This window comes from Electrona antarctica (genome assembly GCF_951216825.1).
Source record: "Electrona antarctica genome assembly, chromosome: 19".
NCBI classification, from domain to species: Eukaryota; Metazoa; Chordata; class Actinopteri; order Myctophiformes; family Myctophidae; genus Electrona; species Electrona antarctica.
In genome coordinates, this window is record NC_136800.1 from 19,887,557 (window position 1) to 19,900,149 (window position 12,593).

General features: G+C 42.3%; 1 protein-coding gene across 1 annotated transcript; it reads right to left on the reverse strand.

Annotated features, from left to right (window-relative positions):
• Nucleotides 1–708: 708 nt before the first annotated feature.
• On the reverse strand, nucleotides 709–9,453 carry LOC306943463 (purine nucleoside phosphorylase-like). Its single transcript, XM_079529824.1, has 6 exons — nucleotides 9,186–9,453; nucleotides 5,614–5,783; nucleotides 5,229–5,332; nucleotides 4,431–4,606; nucleotides 3,198–3,388; nucleotides 709–2,505 (listed from the first exon to the last, which is right to left on the reverse strand). The coding sequence occupies exons 1-6, from the start codon at nucleotides 9,212–9,214 to the stop codon at nucleotides 2,285–2,287; spliced, it is 891 nt and encodes a 296-aa protein (XP_079385950.1). The 5' UTR covers nucleotides 9,215–9,453; the 3' UTR covers nucleotides 709–2,284.
• Between the last annotated feature and the right edge of the window lie 3,140 nt (nucleotides 9,454–12,593).

Consider the following 12,593-nt stretch of genomic DNA (forward strand, 5'->3'; position numbering starts at 1 on the left):
TGTGACAATTTGGGATGTCTGAATTACTGAGGCTGTATGAAGGTAATTACGTAAAGTGAAGGGGAAGTGATGACCTAACGTGGTATTAATTACAAGAAAGACCGGTATGTCTGCATATCCTAGATATTCTTAAACACTGTTGCCAAACCAGAAGTTGTTTTGACATTGTTGAGAAATATGGTTTCTGCATACAATGCTGCTTTGGATATTCTTAATTAATTTACCCAGTGTTTTGGCTGTGCACTGTGGACTGACTCTGTGTGGATCTGAGCACATGCTCACAAAGTTCCCATGACCTTGTATGGATGGAAACTGCAGAGCCTCAGCGTCACGGAAAATGGTGTTTAGGAGGAGGGGCAACGTGGGATATCATATTTGGGTTTAGAAACTGGGAAGAAGTCTAGGGGAACCTAGAGGTCTGTGAGAGAGTACAGATAACAGACAGCAGAGATAGCATAAAACTGCTCATTTGACAAACTAACAGCAAAAATGCTAAACATTCTCAGCAACAAATTGTCTTTTTGTGTGAGAAAGGTATTGCAAGCATGCACCTGTTACATTTCAGGCATCAAAGTGATGCCTTTTCTCTTTCTACACAGATTGCGGTGCACTTAAGTAGGACACAGCTAGGGCATTCCATTTACAAGATCATCTTTATGATTATGACCATTAAGGCATAGTACACCAAATTACCCAAGCAAAAAAATTTCTTAATTTCCTCCATAACTATGCACAAAAATGAATTTTACCCACTTTTCTTTATCTTGTAAACCAGTGATGTGACAATAAAGCTTCTGATTAAAGTACCACTCGGTATTCTACATCTTTGAGTTTAGTCGTTTTATTGAAAAACTACTATCATAAAAAACAGAGGTCAAGTGTTAATACGGTGAAACATTGATGGAATGTTATTTTTTACATAGGGTGAATTTGGAATGCTTAATAACCCATGCTCTCTTTCACAACACGACAATATTTAGATAACCATCTCATACAGAATAGAAACCCTTGCTTCAACACCAATCACAACATAAAATATATAAAATATATACTATATAATTAAAAATAAACATTTTTAACATGACACATTTGACGGCAATATGCAATTTCTTGCATCCATCATTCAAAACTGAATTCTTTTTTACAGAATGACTGGTGAATTGTCTGATGTCTCACTCATTTTTGCCAAGGAATGTAGGAACAATAAATAGTATTTTGTGGTGGTCAAGTTAAAAAGTACTTAAATAGAAATCAAAACCGAAAGGGTCCTTTCCCCATGACCCTTCACAACAGCTATGTTTAAAAATGTAAACATTGCAGAGAATTATACATATCAGACAAGGAGGCTGGATTCTCAATATTAAGATCTAGGACTAGATTAAGAAGGTGACACTCAAAAGCAAAACCCCATGGAAAATAAAACCTGTCCAAAGTCCCTCAAACAAGACAGTTAATATATCATCAAGCAGTACACGAAGCTTAACTAGCCAGGCCTGTAAAATAGATTTTTGTTTTTTAACACTCAAGCATTTTTAACATTCTTCTGGCCTGACTTTGCATACAGGCACAGCAGCTACTGCATGCTTGGATAACTACAGTACATGTAGTTACCTGTGTCTACAGTAGTAGACACAGGCAATGGCTTGGCGCTCTAATCTAAAGTGACATTTCTACAAAGGGTTACAGGCCGATTTATACTTTGTCGCATGACCATATCTTTTGCCGGAAATAGCAGATTTACATTTCTAATTACTTAAATCTTATATACTTTGTAGAACAGCTATTGGCAAATGTTCAACATTCATTTTTTAATACATTTCCTGAAAGTTTGGGATATTTGTAGACATTTCCTGAAAATCTTCTGAGAATCCTATGGGCAATATGAGGGAATGTTCAAAGTGGTTCAAATGTGACGTGTCACAGTTTTCGTTTGAAAATAATTTGTATTCGGCAAGCGATGTGGTCGTACAACAAAGTATAAACTGGTCTCAACCATGGACAGATACTACATTTCTAAATTTCTTCCCTTCTGCCAGCTACAGTTGTGAGAGCAGTGTGTACATACTGTATATATATGTGTGTGTGTGTGTGTGTGTGTGTCTGTCTGTCTGTCTGTCTGTCTGTCTGTCTGTCTGTCTGTCTGTCTGTCTGTCTGTCTGTCTGTCTGTCTGTCTGTCTGTCTGTCTGTCTGTCTGTCTGTCTGTCTGTCTGCGTGCGTGCGTGCGTGCGTGCGTGCGTGCGTGCGTGCGTGCGTGCGTGCGTGCGTGCGTGTGAGAGAGAGAGATCAGCAGGCGAAGTTATTGTTGTGTTCCAGGCGGACCACCATGTTGGACACCAGCTTCTGCATTTGTTCCGACCTCTGCTTGCCCGTCTCCAGCACCTCTTCGTGGTTGGCCTTGTCCTGGCTGTCGTAGTTCATCACTGCCTCGTTGGTGATCAACGACATGGCAAATACGCGCATGCCGCAATGGCGGGCCACAATCACCTCGTGCGCCGTGCTCATACCTGTGACGAAGAAGGTGCACCGATAAGACGTAAAGCCACCACAATGTACTGTTGACTACCATCTACTGTATTCTGACACATCAATGGCTGTGGGCACAACTACGGGCGGATTCAGACTGTGTCCGATTGATTCGAACCGTTCCAGAGTACGATTGCCCGCTCCCCACTGGCCAGCATTCACATCGGCCATGATTCTTCCATACACGAGTACACTTCATTCAACTGTATGGTACTCATGTGCCTCAGAGGGGTGCTATGGAATATGGGGCTTTGGGAGATAGAGAATGTCAGTTGATAGAAGAAGAGTTAGTAACTTCTAACTTGAGTTACTAGTTTAGAGCGAATAATAAAGTTTGACTGTGTTCCTGAAGTCACTAGTAATCACAACATGTGTCTGAATCCGCTAAAAAAGAATCGATAATTGATAATTTACAAAATAATCTGTTAATAACCAATCCCTATTTTGGGCGTGTCATTATAAGCATTGTGAGCCTGTAGATCGTCTATTTTCACTATTTTTGCATGACACTGCTGTGTAGTATACAATTATGTTTTCTATATATAATATATATATATTTTCTAAACCAGCTTCTTGATCATTTGATTAATCAATACAAATATTATCTATAGTTGCAGCCCTACTTTGATGAATATTTGGCATGGTTCCGCATGTGCTCCATCCCCAAACTCACCGACAGCATCAGCCCCGAGTCTGTGTAGCATGCGACACTCTGCGATCGTCTCAAAGGAAGGACCGCCCAGGACAACGTACACCCCTTCACGCAAGAAGTCGCTGTAACCCAAATCTGTTCCCAATTCCTGGGCGAGCTGCACCAGCTTCCGGTCGTATGCGTCAGACATGCAGGGGAAGCGAGTGCCAAACCTGGAAGAGGAGAAGGATGTTTACTCAACACGTAACCAAAACACTCTCTTAAGACGTGTGACTACATACTACTCATCCTGGTCCTTCGCCACTGTGTTGCCTGTGTTTCTTTCAGAATTTAAGATTTTATCAATAATGTTTAAAGCCTTACATGGCTTGGCTCCCGGTTAATGTTGTACATCTCTGACATGTTATGACTGATTGGGCACCGGTGCATGACACCCACGCACAACTAAATATAACTCAGGCTGCCTTCAGGGCAGGCTTTCCTGTCTGTTCCCTATGATCGTCAGGCCGGGCTATATTGTCTGTCCGTCCCAGCTCATGACCAAAGGTGATCTTATCAAAACATATGTTCACGAGTTAGCCTTTTAATAATGCCTTCATCATTTCTCCCTGTTTTACTATATATTTCATGCCCTACTTTGGCACTTTCTGTTAGATATTTTACCTGTTTTATATCCTTGTCTACGTTCTACCTGTCGAGAGTCTTCTCCTGTATTACTTTATTTTATTTATTTCCTCTTGTCCAGATCTTAGTCTATTTCATAGTGTCTTAAAGCAAGATGTTTTTCCCTTAAGACGTTTTTTCTGTGTCTTGTTTCTTGTGTTCTGTTCCGTTTTCTATAAAGCACTTTGTAACATTGTTTTGAAAAGTTCTATACAAAGTATTATTTTGTATCATTAATTTGGTTGTATTATGTAATTTTAGATGTATTCATGAGTAAAATCTCCCTCTGCTTTCATTTTCCACACGATTCACTCTCCAATCTCCATCGTTACTTACAATACTTATCTCCATCCTTCCTCCACCCACTAATAACTCTATAGCCCCATTTATATGTTGTTGTATGATAGTGTCAGCTGATCTCACAAGGTGTCACACTCACATCTGACACGTTGCGAGCTTGGCTATTTCTTGTAACGCATCATGAATTAGGCATTTATCCCTCTCTCCATTCATACATCTATCGCTATCTATCGCTCTTTCACTCCATTCATCCCTCCCTCTCTCTAGTCATGCGTCCCTCCATCCACCTACCGCTCATCATTGGGCCCGACCAGTGGGTTGTTTCCAGCGAAGCCTGGCATGTTGATGTGGTCCTTTATGATCATGACGTCTCCCACCTTATAGTCCTGGTTGAGACCTCCGGCTGCGTTGGTCATAATCACCGTCTCCACACCGAGAAGCTTGAACACACGGATGGGCATCGTGATCTGTGGAGCACGCCAAACATGATGGAGGGTGAGTGCCTTCACTGTGATGACTGCAACGGTTTGAACATAATTATGGGGCAAAACACATACTTGGACAACAATTTTTTTTCGACATTACTAATTACAATTTCTCACCTCAAGCACATCTAAAATACGACATATTGCAATAATATTAGGCATTTTCATGACTGCACATTAATATCAACCACATTCTCGATACCTTAACTTATAACACTAATTATACACTGGCCATGAATCTTGTACTTATAGAGGGTATGCGCAATTCCGCATGCATAAAGTCAGTGGCAAATCAAGTGGCAAAGTGACTTTAACGTAATTTAATGTCGTTTATTGCAATCACTTTTCTGTTTGGATGTATGGGCTGTCAAGGCCAGAAAGGAGTTTTTTGCCACTCAGTAGGCGTTCCCACATAACTTCCGGGTATGATGATGATGTCACGCACATACGCTCTATTCTAATTCACACATTAATGTTTCATTTATACGAGTTTTTTAAGCTTGTAGATCTGTCATTTTTGCTGAATGTTTCCCCTAGAATAGGGACGCTATGGTTGAAGTGGTTAACTGATGATTGTGAGTGCCGACTACTGAATGATGCCTACCTTTTGAATGGGGTATCCTTCATATAAATGGGACCTGCCCTGCATGCAGACACATGGCTTCCCCTTTAAAGTTCCAAACACCAGCCTGCCAGCGTGGCCATGCACTACAGCACGCACACGCACGCACGCACGCACGCACGCACGCACGCACGCACGCACGCACGCACGCACGCACACACACACACACACACACACACACACACACACACACACACAGTGAGAGGGGGAGAGTTAACAGTTAGACCAATGAGTAAACGCAATCAGACACACACACACACACACACACACACACACACACACACACACACACACACACACACACACACACACACACACTGTGTTTTATAATATTCTTGCCCAGACATGGACAGACTGACATTCATACCTGTGCTTTGGGGGAAGTTAGGAATGTCGTTGTACTTGAAGACCACAGGGTCCTTGAGGATGTCAGCCAGCCCCCCCATACCTGAGCCGCACACAATGGCTACCAGGGGGCGTACCTCTGTCTGGGACATGAGCCACTCAGCTGTGGCACTGCATTCCTCATAACTGTACCTGGAGGCGAGAGAGGGGCGAGAGTAAATTGGGGGTTACGTTAGTGTTGTGTAACTAATTATCACCTGTTTTCAAGAGTTAATCATTCATGTACTGTAGATAGTAATGATTGTATTCTCGGTCTCGCACATCTATTATTCATTACAATTATGTAATTAATTATGGTGTTTAACATTGGCAAATAGATGATATGAATTGATTTGAGATTGGGAGAAAGGCAGATTGCGGAACAGAGAGGGATGAACGGTATGGCATCCGCATCTCACTTGGCGCGCAGTGCACACATAACAGGTTAGCCGGTGACACAATATTTTGTATGTGTTTTTTAGGGTTATTGTTCAAGTTACTTAACAGTACAACCACCAGCAAGGTAACACAAACTAAAAGAAAAGGGAGTAACAAAACACTTAGACCAAAATACTTTGTATTAATTGTATTAATATCGGCTCGTTCTACAAAAGTATAAATTAAGGTATTATAGAAATGCAAATCATAGAATGCGCATTCACTATATCACGATATATCATCATCATAATTTTTCGACCTCGGTCGAGATCATGGATTACAATGCCACGCCAGAATTTCCGGTCCTTCATTGCAATCCCCAGTTCCTGCTTACTGATGCATGTGTCCCTAGCGATGACAACAGGGAATGGCATGCAGTTTTCTACCTCTGGTCTGCTTTGAGGCAGGATTCCAGAGAAGAATGGAAGATATAACCTCATTGTCAGCTCTGTAGCAGTGGCCGGCAAACTGTGTTCTTCTGGATCGGACTAGTGAAGAAACACGGGGAAGGTTGCCGTATATTAGATTAGTCGATGGGTGGCTCTTCCAAGACAGATTTTGCGCTCTCATTAAAGGCGGGTGTAAATACCATCCAACCGTTTCTCTAATTTCTTTGAAAGTGTCCATGTCTCGGAGCCATACAGTAGAATCGGCTCAATGGTTGACCTGATCTTATGCATGTCATTGCAGGCTGACCAGGCCATACCCTTCTGAAAAGGCATATCGTGGGGACATTGTTATCACGATACGATATTTATCACCATATCGCCCACCCCTACGCCCACTGCAGGTTTTCAGGTAACGCCTGAATTTTCACTCGTTTTATCTAATCTTTACCTAGGCTGAGAGCTTTCACTTAACTATGACTGTCAACTCTGTTCCCGTATTCAAACATCAGTAGGAATGTGTTCATGTAGAGCACACAGAGGTCAGATACAGAAACCGCCATTAATATGCTGGCAGAAAGCTGGCACGCGAAAGGCTCTGAATGTTTGTTGTGCAAATACTGCAGTACAAACACTGTCTGACAACTTCTGGGGTTATTATGACACATCACACACAGTTTGTTTTTCCCACAGTGTGTTCATTCATACAATTGTACACTATAACGCAGATGTTCTCAAACATTTTCATGTCAAGAACCATGCACCCCCAAATTAATACAAATTACCCCATCAGAAAATATTTTGTGCCTGAGACTCCCATACAAGATGTATGTTGTTAAATTGTAGATAGCTAGTATTAATTTCAAGTAGCCGATGTATATGTTTAAAGTGGTTAAACTGATTGATTTTGAATGCTCTATTAATTTAGCTGGGGACCCCCTGGAACCCCTTAAAGGAAACCTGGAGGTCCCTGGACCCCACTTAGAGAATCACTTGCACTCTAACGCAGGGGTTTTCAACTGGTGGTCCGTGGACCACTCACTGGTGGTCCGTGAAGGTATTTGAGATAATGTTGCCTGAGCATGCATTCAATAATGTAAGAAAGTGAAGACCTTTTTTCCCACTAGTTGAGAAACAGTACACTAAAATGTAGTGTCATGTCATCATATGACCTGTGCAATGAATCATTAACTGGAAAGTTGGAGGGCAAGAAATTACACAGAAAAGGGGATACTTTTAAATAATCTCAAGAAGGGGAGGGGATTGCCTGGTTGAGTTATTATTATTATGTGTAATGTATGTAATGTATGCTCAGTCATAAATGAGTTACAAATCAGTTTATCAGTTTATCAGTAAAATACAATATAATTTAACATAAATCATATATAATTGGTTGTGCCGTATCTTGCAGATCTGGAGGGACTTCAATTTGTAAAGCAGGATCAGTATCTATTGAGGGTATTGCTGGTGGCATCCAAAAACGCCTTAACAAAAAAGTGGCTTACAAATGTAATACCAACTATAAATGAATGGATTGATTTAATCTATAGTATATTTATTATGGAGATAATTACATTCAGCTTCAGAGGTCAAGTTGAAGTCTTCACAGATAACTGGTTTAGATGGATGGCTCATGTTTCTACCATAAGACCTGATTTTGTATAGTTTCAGTTAAACCTGTTTAACCTGTATATGCACCTGTTTGAGGTACTTATGTATTATGAATGATCATCGATAGAGAAGAGAGGCAGACATCTCCCCTTGTGTGTGTGTGCATAAAGTTCGTGTTCGTGCATAAAGTCTTAATTTCCACCAACATCATCACATTACTTTGAGCCACATGATGCTCTGAAATAATTAAGTAATGTTGTGGTGAATCTGATGATGAATCTGATGATGATGATGATGATGCATGATATTGATACTGGCAGTGGCATACTGGCATCATCACATTATATTGGCTGACGCAATACCAAGTCGTGCCAAAAAAATCCCTTTGCTTGGGTTTGGAGAAATGACGTCATGTCCGAAAGCTGCCTGAGTGGGGGCGTGCGGGTGGCAGTCTTTCTCGCACACACTCTGACTCACTGGGGGCCACGCGTGTTCCTCAGAACGTCCACACGTGTGAGCCGAGGAGTCCCCCCCCCCCCCCCCCCCCCCTCAGACAGCACATCTCAGACTTTCACACGTGGGACTAGTGCCCAGTGCCCACCCGTCGCATGATTTGGCACAATTTATAAGCACAAGCAGAAGGTCGCGACTCACTGTAACGAACAGGACGGAAATCAATTGGACATGATCATGGAAGTCTAGACTAGAGCACTCCAGTTCCTTAATCCACCATAGAAGTGGAGTGAATATGAAGCGCAGTTCATATTCCCTCGCAGTGTTCTCACGAAAGGTATCGCCGGCCGAAATGCGTAGCTATGCATTCTAATTTCTGGCGCCTCATCGACCTATGAGATCGGATTCAACAAACATAACATATTGTAGTAGTAAGCGTAAGCGAGAATAAATACAAATAATTAATAAACTGTCGCCACCAAGTAGCCTAGAGTCTAGTAGACCAAAATGCACATACTCGAGCACATCACGCGATTCACATGGCTGAATTTTCATTAGGTTAAGCATAGCCTATTTATTGCAAATGACTCACATATGCCAGTATGCCTACCAACCAAGTCACATCATGAAACATACAAGTATCCTGATTATTATATAACAAACGTACCCAGTCCCAGTCGCAGATTCTGGCAACATGGTGAAGATGGAATCAGACAGATACAGGCTATGCTCCTTGAAGTCGTTGGAAGAAAAGCCTGAAATGGCTCCTGTTTTAATAAAATAATAAGACGAATGTCCTATAATTAGCCAGAAAACAAAAACAGACGTTACAGCAGTAGCATTTGATCAGGGATCAGTAGTATCTCGTCAATTAATCTGAAGCCGGTTGGATCATGGATGGATAGTCGTTTATAAAGCATCCACTGTCTGTCACAGACGTGCCCACCGTGACACGGGGCGTGGACGCGCTCTCATTGGTGAACGCGCAGGCGTTGGTTGTGAAGGCGGATTGCGGATATGATGAGCTGGCTTCTAGCAGTCAGAACAGAAGAATCATATTTCAAAAGCCCATTGTGTCGCAGCAACCCACGACAAATATGTGACACAATGCATTTTTGAGATGATGAATGCACGCCGGTTCAAGTTTGGTCAAGTTTGGCACTTATAGGGGCAATTCTCTCTCTCTCTCTCTCTCTCTCTCTCTCTCTCTCTCTCTCTCTCTCTCTCAATTCAATTCAATTCAATTCAAAGGAGCTTTATTGGCATGAGAAAACGTACGTTTACATTGCCAAAGCAGAAGTGGAACAAGACAATCAAAACAGAACAATGTATTTACAAATAAATATTGGATATTAAATAAGGAATTAAATAAGGAATTAAATAAAGATCTCTCTCTCTCTCTCTCGCTCTCTCTCCTAGGTAATAGACAAGTGTTTTTCCAGTGTGTTCATTTGCATGCACTCCAGCTTTTCCACTTTATTGCCACAGCAGTGCAAGTTGCTACCCATGAATTGCAAGAGCAACAACGCTAGGAATAGAAGATAGATAGATAGATAGATAGGTAGGTAGGTAGGTAGGTAGGTAGGTAGGTAGGTAGGTAGGTAGGTAGGTAGATAGATAGATAGATAGATAGATAGATAGATAGATAGATAGATAGATAGATAGATAGATAGATAGATAGATCAATACAAATATAGGCCTACATAATACCTCCTGGTCCAGGAGACACCTGTGCATTTAAATGCCATAGTCATCATCATGGCAGCCTCGTAAAACGAGGATCCGTTCTCCTCAGCCATTCACTTCTCCTTCTGGACTAGCTGACCTAGCTGGACTCTCCGTCTGTGTGCCTGCTGGTGACTGTGGACAGTGTGGAGTCCAAGGTGTGAGTGGAAGAGCCGGGGGCAGTCTGGGCACGGAAGTGTTTGGACTTTGGAGGTGGGCGGGGCAGCATAAGATGTCTTTCCTGGCGTTTCTTCTCTGCTGCTTGTGCTCGGTCGGTCTCAAGTCTCTTAGCACCACTGGCAATTGTGCCACACTGGGCGATCCACTGCCAGGGCCTCCCGGCTGTCCACAGGGATCCTGGTCTTTTTGAGTAGCTGTTTAAACTGGTCTTTCAGCCGTCTCTTGGGTCCCCCTAGCAGCCTAGAACCATGGGCCAATTCACCAAACAGAGTCTGTTTGGGGAGGGATGAGTCTTCCTTTCGATATAAGTGACCGAGGAAGCGCAGCTGGTTCTTGGCGATGATCGCTTCCACGCTTGGGAGGCCGGCACGGGTTAGAACATCATTGTTGGTGATGCGTTCTTCCCAGCCAATTCCCATGATTGCCCGCAGCTTTTGCTGGTGAAACCTCTCCAGGGTCCTGATGTTTTTCCGATAGAGGGTCCAGCTCTCTGACTCTGACCCGTAGAGAAGGGTTGGAATCACAACAGCTCTGTAGACACCGATCTTGGTTTGTGCGGACAGGCCATGTTGTGAAAAGACACAGTGGTAGAGCTTGCCGTAGGCTTGATGGGCAGAGCGAGTCCTGTTATTGATATCCTCGCTAGGGTCGTTGGCGTTGTTGATCATAGACCCGAGGTAGCAAAATCTGGGAACCTGCTCTACCGAGTAGCCATGGATGGATACGTCAAAAGGCTGGAGAGGATGCGCAGGGTGGGCTTGCGCCAGGATTTTTGTCTTTCCAACATTGACTTCCAGTCCTGCACTCTCATATGCCTCCACAAAAGCATCAGTAGTCTGAAGTGACACTGTACATCCATTGTAGTTTTTGAAATAAATACCAGTATTTAAGTCCCCATTCAAGTTTTAAGTAGGCCTACAAAAAGGCATACATGTACTGTGCCTCTGGCACAAGAAAGACACACAACATAGCCTATATAAGCCTAGGGGTAGCCTACTTTAAAAGGTGTGAAGTTACTACTTACTAGTGTGTAAGCCAATATCCAGCTTTCCTTTTGTAGTTCAAATTTGTTCACTTGCACCTTTTTCTTGAGAAAAAAGTGCAGATTTTGGTTCTCAGTTTGAGAACCTTAATTCAGCATCACATTCATTTTAACCACTTTATGAAAATAATAATAAAACAAATCTGGAAAGGCTATTGGAAGTGTAAATGTTTGTAAATACAAACATTGAAGACAAAAGTGTGTAAACACAAAGACAAAAGTGTGTAATCCCAAACATTGAAGACAAAAGTGAGAACACAAATTGTGATTGGCCAAAATGATGAGGTATGATGATAAGAGCATCCCTCATTTCACACGAGTGTGTTTTTTTTAACAATAATTAAAAGGAACCGTTTTGGTTTCCAAAACCAACCAATTTTATTATTCTTGCACCCTAACGTCCACATTATGTACTATGCTCACACACCTAACCTCAGGTACATACTGCACCGGGTAGGTGACATTGTTTGTTTTTTGTGATGTGAACCTGAGTGCACTTGATCATGTTCAGCATTGGCCACTTTTGCACTGCAAGGCGTCGGTATAACAAGATCTTAAGTATTTTTGAGGGGCGCTAAAATTGTCACTTTAGAAATGTGCAGATACCCTGTGTATATACTTATACTGTAGTTCATGGGTTTTCAACAAGTGGTCCCTGGACCACTGGTGGTCCGTGAAGGTGTTGCATGTGGTCCCTGACCATGCATTTAGTAATGTAGGAAAGTGAAGATTCGTATTTGAATTTATTGTATTGACCACAAGTTGAGAAACAATGCAGTAAATGATCTGGTGACAAATGATGTCGATGTTGTCAGTTTGGGAAGTCTGATGTCAAGAACTTCCACAGAAAAGTGAGTTAGAATCTCAAGGGAAACCATACCGGATTGCCCATAATGTGCCCATAATCAATCGCAAGTGTCTGCTTACTCATAGAATAAGTTACAATGAACAGCAACATGAGTTTAATATGGAAGGTTAATTTCTTTCCCCCACACCACGACCATATCCCCCCCTCCCAACACAACAATGGTCCCCAGGTTAATTCTCAGTCAGGGTGGTGGTCCCCAGGTTGATTCTCAGTCAGGGTGGTGGTCCCCAGGTTGATTCTCAGTCAGGGTGGTGGTCCCT

What these genes read in the sequence shown, in the direction of transcription:
- LOC306943463 (XM_079529824.1), bottom strand. Translation starts at nt 9,214, where the DNA reads ATGTTGCCAGAATCTGCGACTGGGACTGG. An exon ending in TAACTTCCCCCAAAGCACAG is followed by an intron (nt 5,333 to 5,613) that starts GTATGAATGTCA and finishes TGCGTGCTGTAG; the next exon opens with TGCATGGCCACGCTGGCAGG. An exon ending in AAGGATACCCCATTCAAAAG is followed by an intron (nt 4,607 to 5,228) that starts GTAGGCATCATT and finishes CGTGCTCCACAG; the next exon opens with ATCACGATGCCCATCCGTGT.